General features: G+C 58.3%; 1 protein-coding gene across 2 annotated transcripts in view; it reads left to right on the plus strand.

Annotated features, from left to right (window-relative positions):
• RAPGEF1 (Rap guanine nucleotide exchange factor 1) overlaps window positions 1-22,099 on the plus strand; it is a 139,366-nt gene extending 117,267 nt beyond the window's left edge. For both annotated transcript variants that reach the window (XM_082842491.1, XM_082842492.1), the window contains 13 exons: window positions 2,073-2,161; window positions 7,635-7,743; window positions 9,331-9,406; window positions 12,273-12,357; window positions 14,241-14,333; window positions 15,206-15,391; window positions 16,176-16,260; window positions 16,399-16,493; window positions 17,928-18,006; window positions 18,101-18,202; window positions 19,392-19,489; window positions 20,602-20,730; window positions 21,150-22,099. In XM_082842491.1, the coding sequence (XP_082698617.1) occupies window positions 2,073-2,161; window positions 7,635-7,743; window positions 9,331-9,406; window positions 12,273-12,357; window positions 14,241-14,333; window positions 15,206-15,391; window positions 16,176-16,260; window positions 16,399-16,493; window positions 17,928-18,006; window positions 18,101-18,202; window positions 19,392-19,489; window positions 20,602-20,730; window positions 21,150-21,300 (1,377 nt within the window). In that variant the 3' untranslated portion in view covers window positions 21,301-22,099. The remainder of the gene's footprint in view (window positions 1-2,072; window positions 2,162-7,634; window positions 7,744-9,330; window positions 9,407-12,272; window positions 12,358-14,240; window positions 14,334-15,205; window positions 15,392-16,175; window positions 16,261-16,398; window positions 16,494-17,927; window positions 18,007-18,100; window positions 18,203-19,391; window positions 19,490-20,601; window positions 20,731-21,149) is intronic.
• Window positions 22,100-22,488: the final 389 nt, after the last annotated feature.

Here is a 22,488-nt window from a genome sequence, read left to right on the forward strand (position 1 = left end):
TGTTTGGCCCCAGCACGGCAGAGTGGGGAGGTGTGCGCCTCCACCAGGACAGCCTGGGTGGCCCTTGACGCCTTTGGGGAAGCTCCAGCAGGAAACGTGGGTCCCCTCTGACAGAGGCAGGAGTTGGCAGAAGCAGCTTTGTTCCCCGACCCTGGGAGGGCATCCCCGGAGAACGGAGGGCACGCCGCCGCCGCCGCCGCCCTCTCCTCCGGTCAGGGCCAGCCCCGTGGCGGGGGGCCGTCACATGTGCGTTCCCTCTCGTCCTGTCTCCCCCAGAGCGAACGCGCCAGTGAGGGTGAATCCGTCAGTCTGTATGCCTCTGGCCAGAGCAGCGAGGAGTAAGCAACCGCGGGCTGCCTTGTGCCCGCGGCCTAGCCTGGCAGGGGTCGGGCCCTGCTTCTATCTGGCTGAGCCTCCCGGTCACCAGCAGCCATCCTGCGTGAGACCTCAGCCACTGCCCGAGCCAGGGGCCGGCTCGGCTCCGCGGGGAGAGGACAGGGCTTCCAGCGGAGCCTCCTTTGCTTTCGCTCCCGCGGTGTGCTGCTCCTCCAGCCTGGCCGGTGGGCCGTCTGGGGATCACGGGAGCAGCCTGGCCTTGGCCCTGGCCACGTGTCCGGTTGCTCTCAGGGATTTCTTTCTACCCCATCTTCTGGTGTTGGGGCCCGTCTTCTGTCCCTCCCCCAGAGGCAGGGACTCCTCTCTCCCACACTGAGCCTTCCAAGCCGACATCCCCCTCCCACCCAGCAAGCTCCAGGCCTACAGTCCCTGCTTCAAGGAACCTGGTGAGTCCACCAGGCCTCCCTCCTGTCGTGGTTGCCCTTGTTTTACTGCCCTCCCAGCGCCAGACGGTCAAGGTACAGTGGTTCTGTTAAGCAGTCAGCTTTCCAGGGTTTGCTGCGGCAACACCTGAGCAACTGCAAAACCTTCGAAACGAACCCTCCCACCGTCCCGGGTGGGGGGCCGGGTCCCTGGAGGCGGCGCCGTGAGGACTCCGCCCTCCTCAGGGGCCAGCTCAAGGGGCCCAGTCCATTAAAAGCATGCTCACTCTCGTTAGGATGGCCCCCTAAGGGGGCCCCCAGAGCACCTAGATATCCACGTGAGGCAAGCCCCACTTCAGGTATTAGCATGTTGTAGAACACTGTGGAATTTTCACTCCAGTGGGTTCAGCCCCCTCCTTGGGAGGTAAGCTGTTTGTCGCCTGGTGTTCCCACCTCACCTGTCCCCTCTGGTGACCTCCCCCACCATCATCCAATTCAGCCTCTGCACACGGAGTCCATTCCAGGCTGGCCTTCCAGAGCTCTCCCTCCACCTGTGACCCCATGAGGTGCTGCAGTGTCCTCTATGAGGACGTGCTGCTTCTTCATACTCCCCCCACCCCACCCCGTTCTCTGTTGTGGCCTCAGTGGCAGACCAGGGATGCCGGGGGGCCGTGTCGTCATTGAGTGGGTGGGCCCAGGTTCCTAGGAAGAAGCAAGGCTGCTGGAGGACGGAGGGATTGCCTTTGTGCACTCGCGCAGCTAGGCCCTTGGGAAGCATAGCTGTGGTGCTGAGGGCGTGCTGTGACTGGGAAGCTGGCGGAGGCCTGCTGCACACCTGCAGGGCATAGCGGGCAGGGCCACAGTCTTCCAGCTCAGGGGGTCTGGGGCCGGGCCCTTCACTTCCCACAGCCTCTTTTTCTTTGTGTGACCGGGTATGGTGATGTCGGCCAGCAGGTAGGGTGTTGGTCAGGGCCAGGTGAGGAAAGGCACGCGCAGCGCTTCGCGGAGCTTGGCCGAGTGGTAGCTCCTGCGATGGTCCTTTCTTCCAGCAGGTGGTCGGGATGGCTTCCTCTAGGTCGGCAGCTGACAAAGGTTATAAGTAGTGGTGCTTTTCACTCTCCCCAGAGGAAAGATGCTAGTCTGAAGAGGGCCTGTGCTTCCTTTGTAATGGACCGCGGTCACAGTTGATGTGTTTACATCTCAAGTTCCTTAGGAACTTGCACTCAAAAGCCACTTGCAGGCAGGAATGCTGGGAAGCAGAGCAGCCCAGCGGGGGGCACCTGTCACACACCCAGCACTGCCTTCTCTTTTCAGGAATCACCAGCTTCGAAGGACGGACATCCCAGAGATGCCTCGTCAGCTGTCAGTGCACCTGGGAAGGAAAGCAGGGACGGCGGGGACAGGTAGGAAGTTACCCACGTGGAGCCGGGTGCCCTGAAAGCATCACGTCTGCCCGCCCAGTGAGAGCTGCCCCAGCTGCCCCTGCGGCAAGCACGCCAGGCCTGCTGGGGCTGTATGTTTACACTTGCGCTGAGCCAGATGTGTTTTTTACAAAGTGAAGGTTTGTAGCAGCCCTGCATCAAGCAAGTCCGTAGGCGTCACCTTTCCAACAGCATTTGTTCGCTTCATGTATCTGGTAATTCTCCCAGGATTTCAAATTTTTTCATTATTATTATATTTGTTATGACGATCGGTGGTCTTTGAGGTTATGATTGTGATTGGGGGCACCACAAACCATGCCCATATAAGATGGCAAACAATCGATAAACATCGTGTGTGTTCTGACTGCTCTACCAAATGGCTGTTCCCCCATCTCCCTCCCTCTCAGGCCTCCCTGTTCCCTGAGTATTGAAGTTAGGCTAGTTAATAACCTCACAATGGCCCCTAAGTGTTCAAGCGAAAGGAAGAGTCACACATCTCTCACATTTGTTTTTTGTCTGCATTGGGTCTTCGTTACTGCATGCGGGCTTTCTCTAGTTGTGGCGAGCGGGGACTACCTTCGTTGCAGTGGGCGGGTTTCTCATTGCCGTGGCATCTCGTTGCGGAGCATGGGCTCTAGGCACACAGGCTTCAGCACTTGCAGCACGTGGGCTCTAGAGCGCAGGCTCAGTAGTTGTGGTGCACGGGCTTAGTTGCTCAGCAGCATGTGGGATCTCCCTGGACCAGGGCTCGAACCTGTGTCCCCTGCACTGGCAGGCGGGTTCTCAACCACTGCGCCACCAGGGAAAGTCCCTCTCACTTTAAATCAAAAGCTAGAAATGAAGCTTAGTGAGGAGGGCATGTTGAAAGCCAGGAGAGGCCTAAAGCTAGGCCTCTTGTACCAGCCAAACAAGTTGGTTAGCCAAGGTGTGAAGGCAAAGGAGAAGTTCTTGAAAATTAAAAGTGCTGCTCCAGTGATCACACAAATGATAAGAAAGCAAAACAGCCTTATTGCTGGTATGGAGAAAGTTCGAGTGGCCTGGATAGAAGATCAGAGCAGCCCAACGTTCCCTTAAGCCAAAGCCTCATCCAGAGCAAGGTCCTAACGCTCTTCAATTCTGTGAAGGCTGAGAGAGGCGAGGAAGCTGCAGAAGGAAAGTCTGAAGCGGACAGACGTTGGCTGAAGAGGTTTAAGGAGAGAAGCCGTCTCGTAACGTCCAAGTGCCAGGGGAAGCAGCAAGTGCTGATGGAGAAGCTGCAGCCAGTTATCCAGAAGATCCAGCTGAGATCATTCATGAAGGCGCTACACTACGCAACAGATATTCAGTGTAGACAGAACAGCCTCTCCAGGCAAAAGACACCATCCAGGACTTTCATAGCCAGAGAGGAGAAGTCAATGCCTGGCTTCAAAGGACAGGCTGACTCTCTCGTTAGGGGCTAATGCAGCTGGCGACTTTAAGTTGAAGTCAGTGCTCATTTACCATTCCCAGAATCCCAGGGCCCATCAGAATAATGCTAAAGCTACTCTGCCTGTGCTCTATACATGGAGCAACAAAGCCTGGATGACAGCACATCCGTTAACTACATGGTTCGCTGAATATTTTAAGCCCACTGTTGAGACCTACTGCTCAGAAAAAAAGATTCCTTTAAAAAGAGTACTGCTCATGGTTAATGAACCTGGTCACCCCAGAGCTCTGATGGAGATGATGTACAATGAGATCAGTGTTGTTTCCTTGCCTGATAACACAGCATCCATTCTGCAGCCCCTGGATCAAGGAGTAATTTCAACTCTCAAGTCTTATTACTTAAAAAATACATCTTGTAAGGCTATCGCTACCATAATTTGTGATTCCTCTCATGGATCTGGCAAAGTAAACTGAATCCCTTCTGGAAAGGACTCACCATTCTATATGCCATTGAGAACATTCATGATTCACGGGAAGAGATCAAAATATCAGCGTTAACAAGAGTTTGGAAGAAGTTGATTCCAACCTTCCTGGATGACTTTGAGGGGTTCAAGACTTTAGCAGAAAAAGTCACTGCAGATGTCGTAGAAACAGCGAGGGAACTAGAATGAGAAGTGGAGCCCGAAGATGTGACTGAATTGCTGCAAGCTCATGATAAAACTGTAACAGAGGAGGAGTTGCTTCTTACCGGTGAGCAAAGGAAGTGATGTCTTGAGATGGAATCTACTCCGGGTGAAGAGGCGGTGAAGATTATTGAAATAACAACAACGGATTTAGAATATTAGCGGCAGCGTTTGAGAGGACTGACTCCAATTTTGGAAGAATTTCCACTGTGAGTAAAATGCTAGCAAACAGCATCGCCTGCTCCAGAGAAGAGTGTTTGTGAGAGGAGAGCCCGTCGGTGCGCAGCCTCCACTGCGGTCTTGCCTTAAGAAATTGCTGCAGCCCCAGCCTGATCAGTCAGCAGCTGCCAGCATCGAGGCAGGCCCTCCACCCCCAGGAAGGTTACAGCTCACCAGTGGCTCAGGCGGGGGTTAGCATTTTTTTTAGCAATAAAGTATTTTTTAATTAAGGTGTATGAACCCTGTTTTAATTTGTATTGATTGACTGATTTTTAAGATTTAATTTTTATTTTTGGGGGCTGCGTTGGATCTCCATGGCTGCGTGCGGGCTTTCTCTAGTTGCGGCGAGCGGGGGGCTACTCTTGGTTGCGGTGCGCGGGCTTCTCATTGCAGTGGCTTCTCTTGTTGCAGAGCACGGGCTCTAGGCACGCGGGTTTCAGTAGGTGTGGCTTGCAGGCTCTAGAGCTCAAGCTCAGAAGTTGTGTCTCGTGGGCTCTAGAGCGCAGGCTCAGTAGTTGTGGCGCACGGGCTTAGTTGCATGTGGGATCTTCCCGGACCAGGGCTCGAACCCGTGTCCCCTGCATTGGCAGATGGATTCTTATCCACTGCGCCACGAGGGATGTCCCTACTGTTTTTTTAGACATAATGCTATTGCACACTTAACAGATTACAGTATAGTATAAGTATGCCTTTTATATGCACTGGGAAACGAAAAAAATTCACGTGAATCACTTTATTGTATTATTTGCTTTATTGCAGTGGCTGGGAACCGAGTCCACAGTATCTCTGAGATATGTGTGTACACTCTTCCCTTTATTCTGATTCTCAAAATCATGCATGCTCAGGGTAGAGAACATGGAAAGTATAGAAATGTATAAGAAAATAAGAAGAATCACTGATAACCGCAGCCCTCAGAAGCCCTCCTGCTGGCACCAGCCTGCCTCTGCTTCTTGAGCATCTCCACGCCTACTCTTCACCTCACACGTTACCCACAACAGTGCTTTTCTTCTCAAACCCTAGGCCAGCCTTCCTTCTGCCTCTTCCAAGTTCAAATGTAATAAAGGAGTGTAAAAGATTCCCCCCCACCAAACTTTTTATTGTGAGTTTCTAGAGATAGTGTGTAAATTGTATGTAGTGTGTATTTGAAAGTAAGTCACAGACATGACACTCAGCCCCTAAATATTTCAGCATGCCTCCTAAAAAATTTTAGACGCCTACCTGATTACGATATGATTATCACACCTAAGAAGAGTAATAAATTCTTTACATTATCTGATATGCAAATGATCTTCCATTTCCCTAGTTCTCCCTATGTCTTATAAGGCTTATTTTTTGGAACCAGGGTCAATCAGGAGTCATCTCTGCATTTAGTCATATGTCTCTTTCATCTTTGGTAACATTTTCAACATTAGCATGAGTCAAACCTGCCCAGGTTTAGAAATACGTAGTAAATTTCTCCAGTCTACACATAGAAAGGATAATGTGCAGGACCTGTGAATCAGCCCTGCCACCTGCGACTTCACGTTGACTTCTCCTTCTTTGTGAAATGCTCCACAAATTCAAGCTTTTCCTCCCTCTTTAGGCTAAGGTTCGGCTACTTCTGGAGTCCTGGGTACAGAGCTAAGCAATACCCACTTGCTATTGTCAGGCCTAAACATAAATGGTTAAAGACGTGGTAAAAATAGCAAGAGACAGGAAAAAAAAATAGAAAGCATTCTCTAGGGGCCTGTCGGCAAGGGCTGCCTGCCCAGCCTACTCTGGCCACCCCTCAGTACCGTCCACACGGAGTCCGATTCAGTGGCCCAGGCTCAGGTCTCCCCAAGTGTTAAGGGGTGATGGGTTTTCTAGTCTAACACGTAGTGGCAGAGGCGTCTGTACCAGACAACAGCAGCTCATGGGCTCCAGCTCCATTGGACCCAGGGGTGCCATTTTTCAGAGTTCAGGTGGCCCCTGCACAAGAAGCAGAAGGATGAGCACGCTGACTGGCTAGAAGCGGTTGCTGGGACGTTGTCCTCTTTCCGTGAAGGCCAGGCCACGACTGGACGCTGACGCGCAGCTGAGGCTTCGTCCCAGGACTGCGCGTGGTTTTGCTCTGGCCCATCCATGTTGCCTTACTGAAGGCCCAGGGGTTTTGTTTGTTTGTTTTGTTTTGACTTGGGTTTTTTCGCCCGTACCGTGTGGCTTGTGGGATCTTAGTTCACCAACCAGGGATTGAACCCAGGCCCTCAGCAGTGAAAGCATGGAGTCTAATCACTGGACTGCCAGGGATTCCCAAAAGGCCCAGGTTTTAATGTCTCAGATACTTGGGGTTAAAAATGAAGCCTGCGACCACAAGGCCAGTCAGTGGCTCACGGGACTGCTCACGAGAATGATGGGAATATGGGAGAAAATGCCGGGGAAAGCGCGGTGCCCGCAGACCCCACATCCATCTGCCTCGTGTCCCCCCTCTGCAGGCTCCCTCTGTGCTTCGTCTGTTGGAGGTTCTCTCCTCCCCCTTCACCCAAACTCCTACTCAGCGCTTCAGTCTCAGCTTGCCTGTCCCATCTTCAAGCCCTCCCTGCCCTTGGCTCAGGCTGGACCCCTGCCCATGCTGCTGCCCACCTGCCCACCGGCACCCGTGGACAAGGGCCTGCTTCATGCTCCTCTTCAGTCCACTAGAGAGGTGGCCCTGGGGAGAGACCTGGGGATGGCACTGAGATCATGCTGGCTTGTTCCCCCATCCCGCTGGCCCTTTGCCATTCTCTCCTTGAGTACTGACAGTCCGGGCGGTCTGTGGGCCTTGACACAGGTGACTGAGACCATTACTTTTTCAAATTGCTCAGTGGAACCTTCTTGCTCTGCGTGCTTAATCCCTTCCACTTACTGAGGGAGTGTCCGGAGAGAGCAGGGACTGTCCCCAGGTCACATAGCTTATCAGGAGCAGAGCTAGAAACCCAGTCTGCATCCCGGCATCTTGTCTACCTCCCGGGCCCCCTGTGGAGGGGTGGGAAGCGGGTCTGGGCTTCTCGCTGGAGCCGCAGTCCGGGAAGGACTCATTCAGGGGAGCGGCTGTACCACAAGACCCCGCGCACGGGGCCACGCTACCTTGGCCCCCGGGAGCCGTGGAGCTCAGGGTCTGTTGACACAACACAAACCATTTCTCTCTCCAGGGCCCCAAAGTCACCAGATGCTCCAGAGGCTCAGTCGGAGGAGGAAGTGGACGAGCTGTCCCTCATTGACCACAATGAGATTATGGCAAGGCTGACGCTCAAGCAAGAGGTGGGCTCCTCACAGGCCTTCGCGTGCAGGGTCTGGCCCAGAAAGAGGGTGGGGGCTTTGAGCAGGGAACCTGGAGGTGTCCCAAACAGAAAGGCCCAAGCCGAGTGCTGACCCCCCCACGTGGCCCTCCTGGGCGGTGGGCTCTGGCATTCCGTTCGTCCTGGCCCCATGCCTGGGCCACCGTGGGTGCTCTAGGACCCTGGGCACATGGGTGACTTCCAGGAGGAAGTGTGCCGTCCCCTTCTCTGACACCTCTGGAGAGTGATCTTGGGCAAGTGACGTGTCCTCTCTAAGCCCCAGATGACAGGACTCTGGAGGGTGTTGTGAGAACGAAATCCACGAGGGTGCTCAGCACGGAGCCCGTGTGTGGTAAGCCCTCGCTAGTGCAAGATATTTTTATATTGTTAATGACAGAATGACCCCAGTGTAGTGTCAGCGTGGGAAGCACAGCTAATTAAGAAATTCCAGGCCTGGCCACCGAGGCTGCCTCCATCCCATGTCTTGTCAGGAGAGCCTCATGGGTAAACGCGGTGCCCGAACCCGGCACAGTAAGAGGAGCTGACCTGAGAGGGCCTCCCGCCCCCTGCTGCCGAGCGGTTCCGGGGACACGGAGGAATGGCTCCCAGCGGTAGCCTTGACCCCCGCCGAGGAGGCGGCAGTGCTCTACACACACACGTGGCTAGGCTGCAGCAGAGAGGAACCAGGAAGGCAGGGCTGGCTCCTCTGCAGAGAGAATGATGTTTCATGACTCTTGCCAGAAATTTCTTCTGAAAAATCAGGTCCTGGGCGGAGCTGCCCCGTCTTAGCTGGAAATCCAAGACACTTCCAGCGTAAAAACCTTGAAGCTTTGGAGAGGCAGATGCATCTCCAAGAGCTAGAGACACGAGGAAGCTCTCGCGGGGCGTGGTCTCCTTCGGAATTACAGCGTATGGGGCCGGTGGCTGCAGGCCAGGTTTATGGGTTAAGGCCTCAGTTTGCTCATGTGAAAATAAGACTTTTCCCTTAACTGGCAGGCCACGGTCAGTGTAAGCAACATCGGATATATTGAGCATCTTTTCACTTTTCACTTTTCACTTTTCACTTTTCACTCCTCTAAGGAGGGCTCCCTGGAGGAACATGTGATGTGACAAGTGACTCCCCCCACCTGAGGGAACAGGTGTAGATTTAAGGCAGGTTGCTGCAGCTTCGCGGACGTGCGCATACCTGGAAGTGGTCTGCCACCTCCACCACCATCCTGGGAAGGGCTGGTGCCAGTCCTGCCTGCCTCCCCGTCGGCTCCCTCCGTCCCCTCTTCCGCCCTGAGCCGTGGGTCTGTGAACAGGGAAAGACTGACTGGAGCCATGCCCCCCTGAGCCAGTGGTGTCCTCAGAGCGCTGTGCCACGCGGTGGGCGGGCTGGATGGGCGCACCTGGCCTCCGCAGCCCGGCCACGCTGCTCCCGGAGTGAGGGAGGGCAGGGCAGGGCAGAGAGGACCTGGCGTCTCTGCAACACCGTGTCTTTGTCATCTCATCCCTGCTTGTGACTCCCTAAGCGGACTTTCTTACGGCTGCGTTCTGCTCCACGCCCTCCTTTGCTGTGGTTTTGCAGGGCGACGACGGACCAGACGTCCGGGGAGGATCTGGTGACATCCTACTGGTCCACGCTACTGAGACGGACAGGAAAGGTACGGCAGCGCTGGCCGCGGCGGCCTCTGTGCCCGAGCTCCCCGGAAGGGGCTGGTCCCGCTGAACGATACGTTGCTCGGCTCCACTGCCCTGCCCTCTCCTCTCCTCCAGCCCTGAGCGGGTCAGAACAGCAGTCCTGGTGCTGCTGGGTCACCATAGGGAGTGCCGACGTGGGGGACAGGTGACCTGCATTCAGAGCCAGACCCTCCGCTTCCCAACCCCCTCAGAGCGTGTCCTCTGGTGGTGCAGGGTAGTGAGGACCCCAGGATCATCAAGGGGCAAGTTTCAGGTGCAGAGCCCGGCACGGCACCTGGTAGGTGCTCCACAGACGGTACCTTGAGTAGCGACATGTTCAACGATAGTGCTAAAATTACGTTGATGTGCGGGTGGCTTTTTACGCTTTTCCCGATATTTTGCCCATTATATTATTCCAGACCGCTGGATTGGGTTTCCTTTATTCCTCCTCTGGGAGCTTCCTGGGGCAAAGGTCCTGTCAGGAGCATCCAGTCTTCCGGCAGCGTTACCTGCACAGGACGGGGTTCCCCACTCTCAGCGCAGAGACACCCCTTCACGTCCTGATCCTTCGAGAGGGCTGGAAAAGCAGGGCCTGTTTTCTGTTGGGTGGACTCTGCTAGCAGAGGAGCTGTCTTTCCAAGTTGTGTCCTGGAAGGAGGAGGAAAAGGAGGGGCTGTAAGGCCGGTGCCGTGACCTTGGTCAGGCGGGAGGGGCCTGCAGTGCACACGCCCCACAGCTGGGCCCGGCCTCTCCCCACACACACTTCCTTTTTACATTTTTTAAATTATTAAAAAGATGATGGAACAGCAATGGCAAAGTAAGGTGTGTAGGAATTAAAACACCCCGGTCATGAGACCCTAACCCACCAATTTCATTTCTGTAAACAACCTGGTCCCTATGTTTTTACAGCAGATTTCCCGAAGTATGTTACACAGATGATTCTGGGAATTTTTAAATTATGAAAGTAGTACAAAAATAATTGTTTGCATTGCTGAAAATTTGAAAATTAGAGAAAAAGAAGAAATGGCTCCCACAGACTCCCCACAGCCACGCTTTTGCCCTCCGGGTTTCTTCTGACCCAGGCAGAGTGCGGTCCTGGACACTGAGTTTGAATCCTGGCTGTGCGTTCTCAGGCTGGGCCGCTGCTGGGCACGTCCCTTCTCGGCCTCAGCTGACTCAACGTTGTGAAGAGGTTCAAAGTGCCCAGTGGGTGTGAAGACTGAGCGAGTTGGCACATAGGAAGTGCTCGGGGAGTATCTGTTTACATCCCCAGGAACAGCCCGTGCTCTGCCTTCTTCAGTAAACCCTCCTCCGTGCCGGACAGGTCAGAGCTCCAGCCTCAGCCTGGCATGAGAAACAGCTCTCATTTTTGTCCAGTAGTGAAAGGCTGAAGTGGGAGCTGGCCCCAGTCCTCAGCCCTGAGCAGTAAACTGCTGACCTGCCAGGTGCAGCCGGCTGCGGCCCAGGCCAGAGGGAGCCCTGCAGGCAGGGCAACCCGAGGACCTTCCAGTCGGTGCCGACCATGCCTGGGAGAGGAGGCTCTGCTGCCCGCTGGGGCTTCCGCTCGGTTTTATCAGTGGAAAGATGTTGAGGCTGCAGTCATTTGTCCCTGGGATGGGCGGTTGAGGCAGAGGCCCTGGGCCACACAGCAAGCTCCTTGGGCAGGTGGCTTCCTGCAGACCAGAGACCACACCAGTGGCTGGGAGACCCCATGGCTCAGGGGGTGCAGCCTTGGACCCCTTCTTCCAGTGGGCCTTGCCCTCCCCTGGACCCATCTCTGCTTCCTTGCCCCTCTTTGAACAGAAGCCCAAATTTGACAGTGAGCTAGGTGGGCTTGGGGTCCAGGAAGGAGCCTGAGCCCAGCACCACTGGCCCTCTGCTGCACCTCCAGTCCGTAAGCTTCCCTCACGGCACCGCACCGCCAGCCAGATCACCCAAGCACACCCCAGGTGCACGCGCAGGTGTTTCTTCTCCTCTCGTTGTCCAGGGTGTGAGCAGCAGGGGCGGGGGACAGGAGCCGGGCTCTGCAGGGCGGGGCTGCCCAGCCGGAGAAGTGGGGTCCTTGAGGTTCCTCCACCCGATGAGTCGTGGGAGGAATGAGAGAAGACAGGGGAAGGTGGTCTGTGTCCAGAAAAGAACACTTAAGTAATGTGTGTGCATGTGCCCAGCTTCACGGTGAGGGCCACAGACTTTGGAGCCGAATCAGGACTCGAACCTCAGCTCCAGCACAGAATAACTCTGAAGTTCACAGGCCTGGCCAGGTCATTTGTCTCCAGGAGGGACCTGCATTTAAAACATGCCCCCCCTTTTTTCCTTAGTGTCGGAGACTGCGTGGTTGGGAGGGTGTGTCATAGCCATAAATAAACAGGGGTCTGTTGTGAATGGGGAAAGGTTGGGAATCCCTGGCTAGAACCAGCCCCTGCAAAGGGAAGGAGAGGCGTTGGGTGGGAGCTGCCAGCCCTAATCCCACTTGACTTCCAGGCTGGCCTCCTCCCAGTGGGCCTTGCCCTCCCCTGACACCAGAGCCCGCACACCTGAGGGTCCAGCGGCGTGAGGCTGAGCCCCTTCGGCCTTCGCTTAGGTCTCTCGCCATGTGGAGATTCCCAAGGTTTTTGTTCCTGGGCTTCTGCCACCTAAAGTGTTACCTGTGACTTAGCCTCAGAGTCCTGATGATGAGTTTGAATTGTATTCTCTGTGCCCATGATGATTAAGACTCTTTGCATCGTCGTCTTCACGCAAACAAGAAGCTCTCTGTGTAATCAGAGGTGGCATGTACTTGCAGCAGGTGTGCTGCCTGTCTGTGCCCTGCGCCAGTGGCAGGCCTCACTAATCAAGTGCTCTTCCCTCCAGATCTGGTGTTGTACTGCGAGGCCTTCTTGACCACCTACAGGACCTTCATCACCCCTGAGGAGCTCATCAAGAAGCTGCAGTACAGATATCCTTGCCTATGCCTCAGCCCTGGCGCCACACCTCTCACTGCACAGAGCCTCCTGGAGCCGGGAGAGGAGCCTTCGTGCCCACACAGCCCTCGCGCACGGAGCTGCGGGCAGGAGTGATGGAGGTGCTCAGCCCAGCTCTGCCATGGCCCAGCTTTGGGACCTCAGGCAAGGCTTCTTTGAGCCTCCCTCCTCGTCTGTAAAAGGGCTGAGTGATGTTATATGAAGTGCCTGGAACATAGGGTGCTGCCTAATGGCAGTTGTGATCACTGGGTGATTCTGAGACAGAATCAGAAAGAACTGGCACACACTGAGAGGGTGGGAGTGTGTGGGCCCCTGCGGAGACCCAGGTCACTGGCACCTGCGGCTTTGCGGAGCTGAGCCCCAGGGCATTAGGGGTGATGGGTACGAAGTGTGCAGGGTTTGAGGGAATCAGGACTCCAGAGAACCACCTCAGGGGCAGGCACGGCCACTGCCCCAGATGGCAGACCCAGCAGTGGAGCACAGTCGCCTCCTGCCTCTCGACCACATCTACCCAACGGGCTCACCCTTTCAGATACGACTCCCCACAGTAGTGGCCAAGGAAGATCCCGAGGCCTGGAGGGATGCACTTTCATTGCCTCTTTCTCGGGTCCAAACCTGCCCATCCTGCCAAGGCTAAGGAGCTACTGTTGCAGCCCAGGGTCCCCGCCCCTCAGTGTCCTCCCTCGTCACAGCCCATGACTGCCATCTGCTGGACAGCCGCTGTCCCTTGGGGCAGAAGTCCTGAGCCCTCCCAGCTCTCCCACGCTCTCCCACTCCCTCCCGTGTGCCCGCGCCTCCTCTGCCTCCTATCCTCCTCTCTCCCCTGCCCCCCCCTCGGGGCCCTGGTCCCTCAGAACTGGACGGCCCCCACATGCAGACTTCGTTCCCTCCCACCTCACACCTTCAGTGCCTCACAGGCCTCTGGCTCAGCGAATGATAGTAACTCACACTTGTTGAGAATGGCCTGGTGTCGGTTATGATGCTGAGCGATTGCATGGGTAATCTCTCTCCGCTATACCATTTCCTACACACATCACTGCCATTTGTTATGTGGTGCCATGATGTTATTTCCTACCGTGTAATTAAGGAAACTGAAGTCCAGCGAGGTTAAGTGGCGCGCGTGGCAGCTTGGAGGGAGAGTGCCCCCCAGGCCTCTCTGACTCGGCGTCTCAGCATCTGCCCTGCTTGGCGCTTCAGGCATGTTAACGGACGTGTTGCAGCATCGAGATCCTGGGCGCAGCTGGCTGGTGGGTCCTGTGTGCTGCCGGCCCTCGGCGCTGTCCCTGGTGCATGGCTCCTTCCTGAGAGCAGGCTCCTTCCTGGAGCCATAGAAGTGTCTGGAGACTTGATGAACACGAGGGCAGCCACGGCCTCAGGGAGGAAGTAGCCAGGTGTTTGAAGGGCAGATGCGCAGGCAGCCTCCGAAGCTGTGGAAGGGTGATGGGAACTCGTGACAGGAGCGGAGGGAGACCCCTCTCGGGGGCTGTGCGCCTTCCCCAGGGACCCGGGGATTTTAGGGCAAGTGCTTTCTGACCAGCTTTTCTGCCTGAGCTCAGCGATGCAGCCTTCAGCGTTTCAGCGGTCACAGGAACCTTGGGTTGATCCCAGCAGAGAGGCAGGCCTGGGAGTGCAGGGAGGAGGTTCTGCAGGCAGGAGAGGTTGGTGGTCAAGAACGGGGTCAGAGAGGTCTGGGCTGAACCTCACTTTGCAGTTCCGCCACCCCGCACAGGTCCTCTGCCCTCCCCGTGCCCTCGTTCCCAGGGTTCGCTCAGGGAAGGGGGGCTGGGGGAGGGCGGCCCTCCCGCGCACTTCCCCATCCCTACCCGTGAGGGTGGTTGTTTCTTTAACCTGCGCCCACGTACGAGAAGTTCTCTCCTTTTGCCGACACATTCAAGAAGCGCGTCAGCAAGAACACGTTCTTCGTGCTGGTACGGGTGGTGGACGAGCTCTGGTGAGTCCTTCCGCCCCGGGGGATGGAGGGCGGAGGGGCCCAGCAGGCTGCGGGCATCTTGGGGTCCCCGCCGGGGTACAGGCTTCCCCGCAGAGATCTGGGCCTCCCATCACATTTCACCTGCATCTCCTGGGCTCTGTGCCCACAGAGCCCTGCCCAAGGCCCTGGACAGGGCTCACTCCTGCGCGCTTTAACACGACCCCTGGGGAGAATGGCTTGTCCCCTCAGACCCACCCTGTCCCGGCCCAGCCCTGATTTCCTTGTGGGGGCCATCCCTCTGGCACGTGGCTTAGACCTTGGCTGCCCTCCTCATCTTTCCACGGTCCCCTGAGTGGCATTCGCCATTTCCAGTCATTGAACAAACACAAAGTACAAGGTCCCTTTCCTAGGTCTAGAGAGCCCTTGGTAAGGAAGCCACCCAGGCCCCGCCCACAAGGTGTTTACCTTCTGCTGGGCGGTGGCCTTAGTGATTACGGGGTGGGGCTGTGAAAACCGCGCGTGTGGAGAATACTGTGCAGGGGCGTCCTGGGGCTGTCTGTGGAGCCCAGACCTCATGGTGATTCATCACCCCCGTGGGATCAGGAGCTCCCCTGGGGCAGGATTTGTCTCCATAGCCCAGGCCGCAGCGCGGTCCCTGGTGCTTATCCAGCGCCAGTGACCATTTGCTGAGAGAATGGCAACGGGACCACTCCCGGCACTCTAGGATGCAGACAGCCATCCCAAGACCTTCTCTGGCTCTCTTCCCACGAGAGGTTTCCCAGCTCTGCTGGTGGGTGTCTCAGGTGTCTTGAGGGGGTTCTAGACCCCGTGGCACCAGTCCTCTTCTTATGCTCACATCCCTGCCCCTCACCGCATGGCCCTTGGCCCTTTAGCCTAGTGGAGTTGACGGAAGAGATCTTGAAGCTGCTGATGGAGCTGGTCTTTCGCCTGGTGTGCAACGGGGAGCTCAGTCTGGCCCGTGTGCTCCGGAAGAACATCCTGGACAAGGTGGACCAGAAGAAGCTGCTCAGGTGTGCCAACTCCGACCAGCCCCTGGCGGCCAGGGGCGTAGCAGCCAGGTGCGCCACCCGCCGTCCATCCTGGGCTTCTCCGGGCCCTGCCTCTGGCGAGAGCCGTACCGGCAACCATCTCTCCATTCCACTTCCTTCAGTGCCCCCCTCCCCGCCCCCGGCCTCACAACCTCACCTCCCGGTTCTGCCCGGGCCCTGCGACGAGGTGCCTCAGGGACAGCCCAGGGGTTCCCCTGGGGCTGGGCCTCTTCTCCAGGGTTACGTCGTATGACTGACTGATCACCGTTTTAGTAGGAAGTGGGGCAGCAGGGCATGTAGGGGCTTACCAGGACAGGGGACAGGAATGCCTTTCAGGCTGTGGTCAGCACTTAATTCTCTTCCCGGCGCTAACGTGGCAACTTAATTCTTGCCACCCCCTGTGCCATCCTGACGGTTCCTGAGAACCTGTGTAGAGGCTCCACTGGCCCTCTCCCGGGGCCACGGAGGTTTGATTTATCACCTTTGTTGGTGTCTCAGCTCCATTCACATGGCACCATCTTTGTTCCCACTGGGCCCTGAAGGGGGGTCGGGCTGTGCGTTCTCAGGAGCTGAGCTCGCGGGCTCGCGAGTGGAGTCACCGAGCCTGCCGGGCGGAGGCAGGGGGGAAGGCAGGCCCCGTGGTCCCAGGGGGACGAGTGCAGTCCGGTCCTGACCCGCCCCCGACCCGCTGCGTGGCCTCCGTGCTGCGGTGAAGCAAGTCGTGTTCCCTCAGCTCTGAGGCCTGAAGTGCAGCCCCCACCCAGCCCCCACCGTCCCGTCCACTGACCACTCATCTCGTGCCTCTGTCTTCCAGGCCCGGGACCTTGCATGACTTTCACAGCCATGAGATAGCTGAGCAGCTGACACTGCTGGATGCCGAGCTCTTTTATAAGATAGAGGTATGGCCACGCGTGGGGCTGGGGGAGGGCTGTGCCCGGCCCTGGTGAGTGCAGCTGCTTGTCCCCGAGTGAGAGAAGCCACTGCGTCACAGCAGAGCCAGCGGGCCCAGGCTCTATCCAGTCTACCTGCTTTTTCAGATTCCTGAGGTTTTGCTTTGGGCAAAAGAGCAGAACGAGGAGAAGAGCCCCAACTTGACCCAGTTCACGGAGCACTTCAACAACATGTCCTACTGGTAAGAAGGGGCCTCAGTGCAGAGCACTTCTGGATGGGTGCCTTGTGTGTCCTTCACAGAGAGCGCCCATGGCAAGGACAAAGGGGTGCCCTTTCATTCCTCCCAGCTCCTTCTGGGGCCCTGTGGGCATTCGTTGTGAACCAGAGACAGGACAAGGGCAGGGACAGGACAGGGCGTGTCTTGCACGTTGGAAGGGGCCGCCTGGGGCGGGGGTGGGGGGGTGGGGGCGGGTTGAGGAGGACTCAGCCAGGATTTATTAGTAATGCCTGCTATCGATGGCGGCAGAGGCGCGGGTGTTAAACTTGCCACCCTGCACTGGTCGTTGCCAGTCTTCCCACTGCCAGGTGGCCTCAGGACTGGTCCTCACACTGACTCTGCCTGAAAGAGAGGTAGAGCAAAGGAGTGGCTGTATTAATACTTTTATTTAGCCTTCAATTCTTAAAGCAAAGTGAAGCCCAGAAGTGCATTTATGTTGTAACATACAGCAGAACTGTTGACTCTTAAAGACGTGACTCAAGGGTGTCCACAGCCTCTCGGCCTCAGTGGAGGATGGTTGGGTGTGGCGGCCAGTGGCAGTCTCATACTGACCCCCGGACACACACACAGTCCATCCCCACCACCAGGGAAACGTCTGATTTGTAAGTGCTCTGAGGATTGCTCTTTGGAGAATTGGGTCCTCTCCCACTTGCCCTGCTTCTCTCTGCACCACAGGAAGCGTTTCACTCGTCAGCAGCACATGCTTAGCGTAGCAGCCCAGCAGAGGACGAGGTGGTTTCCGGGGCAGACAAGCCGTGCAGCCCTGAGCATGGCCTCCAGCCCCGCCCCTTGCTGGGCGCTGGGGGCTCCAGACACGCCCCCTGGGGCCTGCCTAGGAGGAGATGTGGGGGGAGCCCCGGTGCTCAAGGTGGACTCGGTGCCGGTGCCCTTTAATGGGTCAGAAGAGGGGCACGTTCTCTGGGCGACGGGCGGTGGCCCCTGTGAAAGCACAGGCGGTCGAGGCCACCGTGAGGTGCTCGTGCAAGGCTGGCCTTTGGCTTTGGTTGCTAAGTTTCTGAGAGGTGCCCTCCCTCGTGGCCAGCAAGGTGGCCTCTTAGCCCACACGCCCACTCGTCTCCGAGCTAGTCCTGAGGCCACACTCGCTGAGCGTTTCCAGCCGCCGTGGTGCTCACGGTCAGCGCTCACCGGGAGAGCGTCCATCCGCACGGTCAGAGGTCCCAGCCACTGGATCTCTCTGTGGCCTCTTACCTATCCCTGGGGTGCCATGAGCTCCTTCAGAGCAGAGACGGGGGTACACCTGGTGCCTCGTGAGCCCGGGGCACTCCCTAGGCACGGGCTCCTGGCCAGCTGGTACAGGTGCCCCCGTCCCATTGCCACCAGAGGCCTGAAGAGAGACGGGTCAGCTCAACTGTCTCTTTCTCCCCTTGGTCCGTGCAGGGTTCGGTCAATCATCATGTTACAGGAAAAGGCCCAAGACAGGGAACGGCTGCTCTTGAAGTTCATCAAGATCATGAAGGTAACTGTGGGCACCCTCCCCAGAGCCCGCCACAGGAGCCCCTGCCTGCCCGCCCGCCCGCCCGCCCATCCCTGCCCCCACCCTCTCTCTGCAGCACTTACGGAAGCTGAACAACTTCAACTCCTACCTGGCCATCCTCTCAGCGCTGGACTCAGCCCCTATCCGCAGGCTGGAGTGGCAGAAGCAGACCTCAGAGGTGGGCGGCTGGGAGGGCAGCCGGGAGGGCAGCTGTGGGACGCGAGGCCCGGCTGTGGTGGGACGAGCTCTGCCCCGCCCTGCCCTAGTTTCCTGTCTCTAATCTCCAGTCACTGGGCCCTGCGGGGCTTGGTGTTAGTGAGTGCCAGGGTTGTCACGTCACGTCACATCCTGCTGCCTGTACCGCAGAACCGTGCCTGGGTCCCAGCTTCACCTTCTGCTTCCTGCCCTCGACCCGGGCTTCTAGAGGGGCTCCTTTGGGTGCGGGCCGCACTAGGCATTGGGATGTACTGTGAACAGGCTAGACCCGTTATTGGGCGGAGCTCCTCAGGGCAGGTACTACAGGGAGAAGGATGGGGATGGGGTGCCGAGCAAGCATGTGAACGAGGCGTCTGGGCCAGCCTGGGGGTCAGGCAGGCCCCCTAAGGAGGTGTCTTATCACACCATGACCCGCATAGGAGCTTCCTGGGAAGGGAGGGGAATTCCCCATCAGAGGGGACAGAGGCCAGTGTGGCCACATCACTGGGGAGAATGGCTCTGCATCACAGGGGTCTTGGGGGGCCTGGCAAGGAACTGGACCCTTATCTTTGTGTGGGTGCTGTTCCTGGAAGAGAGACAAAGCCCACGGGGTTGAGTGTCGCCAGGGCTACCTGGGGGTCATCTCGTGGGGCAACATAAAGGGACAGTTACGAGACGGTGTATGGAGAAATGGGACATTCACACCAGCTGCTCCAGGAACACATAACAGGCCCTGAGGAGGCAGGGAAGGCTTCCTGGAAGAGGTGACACATCAAGGCGAGAGGCCCACAACGGGCGAAGGGGCAGGACAGGCAAAACCCTACCCACGCTGCGCGCAGGAGCAGCGAGCTCGCCCGCCATCCCTCGTGGCCTCTGCCTCGAGTGCGGTGAGGCATGAAGGCAGGCTCGGGGCCGGGAGCCACATGGTCCAGTGTGTGCTTCTGAGGTTCAGGCGGGCTGCGGCGCTGAGCACAGCCAAGCAGGAGCCCAGCCTGAGGTCCACCACACGGGGCGCTGGCTGCTCAGAGACGCGGTTCTTTGTCAGCACCGCGGAAGGCCTGCCTGTGGCTGGGGCAGGGCGGGGTCTGGCTCTGGGTTGGTGGGGGGAGGGGCCGGGGCTCGGTGCCCCAGCGTTGGCGCCGTGCTCACGGAGTGCGCGTCCCTCCTGCCAGGGCCTGGCGGAGTACTGCACGCTGATTGACAGCTCATCCTCCTTCCGCGCCTACCGGGCCGCCCTCTCGGAGGTGGAGCCGCCGTGCATCCCATACCTGTGAGTACAGCCTCCCAACTGGGTTTGCCCCTCGTGTGCTCTGGGGAAGATACAGTGGACCCCCATAGAGAAGCCCTCGCTTAAAGGCTTCCAACCCAGACGTTTGTGCTTCTGTTTGAACTTTAAAAGTAAAACGTGCTCCTTGTTAAACAACTTAGATGAAAGAGGGGCCCAGGGAAAATGGTTCAGTCTTCCCCACCGCCCGGTCCTCCCACGCCTCCTCTCTTCCCTCATCTGCCAGTGGGCTTGTTTAGGCGCACGTGTGGACAGCCGGGTAGCATCTCTCTTCCCCCACCAGCAGCAGCGTGCTATATAGTCCAGCTGTCCCCAAGCTTAGCTGCACATCACAGCCACCGGAGGGCCCTCCTGTCACCCCAGGAACCCTGAGAGTACTCGGCGTGAGGCAGCTCAGGGAGCGTTTCCCCAAGTGTGGGCCACGGGCTAAATAGGTATCTCACCAAAAAGAATCCCATGTCACGTAAGCTTGGGAAATAGCAGAAAACCTTGAAGCTAAACAGTTTTCTTTGTGCGGGACTCACCGGACCCCTTAATATGCTAGTGGACGGTGGGAATCTCCAAGAGGGACAGGAGACTCAGCGCTGTCCCAGGCTGAGTGTGCGGCGGCATGCCCCTGGCCTCCACGCTCCGAAGTGTACATCTTGCAGCCAACGGCCCTGCCGTGATTCCTAGCCTTCCTGCTCTGGCCGAGCACGACAGCCCTCCCCAGCCGGGCTGCTTGGGTGGGCGTGGCCGTGCCCTCGGGCTGGGCTATCCCTGTGCAAGAACCGCCCCCACTCACCGCGGGGCTGCGCACCCTGTTTGATGACAGCATGTGACCCCCACCCCGCCACTCAAGTTCGGGGTGGCGTCATTCTTTCCTGCTCATCTGTTAACCTGTACCGCTCTGCTGGGCTGGGACGGCTGTTGAAGAGGCTCCACGGCAGGTGGGCCTGAGCCCGCTTTCCGGAGGCCAGAACCTGGGTCAAATTCGCGCCGCCCCTCCCCGCAGACGCGCCCGCGGGTTTGGCAGCGGCTCGGGCTCCGGCTCGCCCAGCAACCGATTACCTGCCAGGCCACCCTCCAGAGTCTAACCTGCTTCTCCGTCCTCCCAGGGGGCTCATCCTGCAGGACCTCACCTTCGTTCACCTAGGAAACCCAGACTACATTGACGGGAAGGTGAATTTTTCCAAACGGTGGCAACAGTTCAACATCCTGGACAGCATGCGGTGCTTCCAGCAGGCGTGAGTGCTGCCGCCCTGAGGGACCGGGCGGGCAGGGCGCACTGCGCAGAGACCCACGGGGATCCAACAGCTGCTACTTCCAGTGTGGCACAGGGCCTGCACCCAGAGCTGGCCGCCAGCTTGTCCTGCGCGATCCCGTGGGGGGAGGCTGGCGGGCCCTGGCCCTCCTGACTCCGGGGCAGTGGGGTCTCCCTGGGACCTCCTGCGGAGGGGAGCCTGGCTACAGGGTGCTGCTCCGGGAGCCCTTGCACAGAGCAGAGCACAGCTCTGGGGTGCAGCTCACGCTCTGAGCGCCAGCGTCACACGGGGACGCCCCTGCCCCGTGAGTCTGCTGAGGCGGCACACGTGGCACCTCCCAGGGGTCTTGGGGCTGTCTGGCCCACACTGGCTCTCACCGGCCACCCTCCTCCCTCCACCAGGCATTATGACATCCGGAGAAACGATGACATCATAAACTTCTTCAACGACTTCAGTGACCACCTGGCGGAGGAGGCGCTATGGGAACTCTCTCTGAAAATCAAACCCAGGAACATAACACGGAGGAAAACAGACCGGGAAGAGAAGACCTAGGAGCGGGTGCCGCAAGCGAGGAGAACGCGAGAGGCTCAGAGCGCCGCTCCGAGGCCGGAAGGGACTTTGGACCTGTTACGTGGCGGCGGCGCGTGTCCTGGCCTCAGAGCCACCGGGCCCATCCAGGCCGCTGCTGTGCCGGGCAGGCGTCCGGAGCCGCAGCAGCTTCCTGCCCCTCCCCCGCGGGAGCAGGCCCCCGGCCCGGGGGGGGGGGGGGCCAGCGGGCGGGCTCACTGCTGATTTGTGAACTGGGGGCTGGGGTTTGGGTTTCTGCTTTTGCTCTGTCTTCTGCTCTCCCTCTCTCCCCCTCCCCCCAAGCCTGGGAGCAGCGCAGGGACTTCAGCAGCAGCCCGGGAATGGTGGGAGTCTTCTGAATCTCCTGCAATGACAGATGAGTGGAGGCCCAAGGACCCTCGGGGCGGGGGCTGCTCTCCCCGTAGCCTTCAGTTGGGTGGGCAGAAAGTAGAGGAGACCCGGGAAAGTCTCCTTTCACTTTCCATGTCCTACTTTTTAAGTGGAGGATGGTGTGAGCGTCTCACCTGGCCCAGAAGGGACGGCAGGTGGCCTTTCAGCAGCCCTGGGGCTGGTGCTCCCGTCGCGGTCCTGGCCCGCCCTGGCTGGGTCACGAGCAGCAGCCGTGGCCATCGTGTTTTCGCCCCTTCACTTCCTCCGCCCCGTCCCACCGGCCCTCCCCATCCTCTGGCACCGTGGGAGCTGGGCAGCAGCAGCTGGAAAGGAAGGACTTGACCATCCAAGAAACACACTGTATCTGAGTTGGGGCCAGTAGCTCTTGGTGAGCTAACCCGGAGAGGGGAGGGGCACTTCTGCTGGGGGGGGGCCGGCAGCCCCTCCTCTGTCGCTTGCCGTGTGCCTTAAACTCCATCTCCTATCCGTCCCGCCCTGCGGGCTCCCCTCCTCCCTGGCGCTGAGCCTGGTGGGCCCAAAGGGGCCCCTCTTTGCTCATCAGACCTTCTGCCAGCCTGACCGGCTCTCCCGTGGGAAGGACAGGGTGTCCCTGAGAGGCAGGGGCCTGGCGCAGAGGCGCCCCCTGGGGTTGACGGCCATGGCTCACCGGCTGGCCGGCAGTGAGGCGCAGCGGCTTCAGAAGCAGGTGCTCTTTCCAGCCTCGCTCTCCAGAGCCAGCCCCGCTGCTGAGGTGGACGAGCTGAGGGGAGGTCCGCAGGGGCT

The sequence above is a fragment of the Leucopleurus acutus genome (assembly GCF_964270905.1).
Source record: "Leucopleurus acutus genome assembly, chromosome: 7".
NCBI lineage: Eukaryota > Metazoa > Chordata > Mammalia > Artiodactyla > Delphinidae > Leucopleurus > Leucopleurus acutus.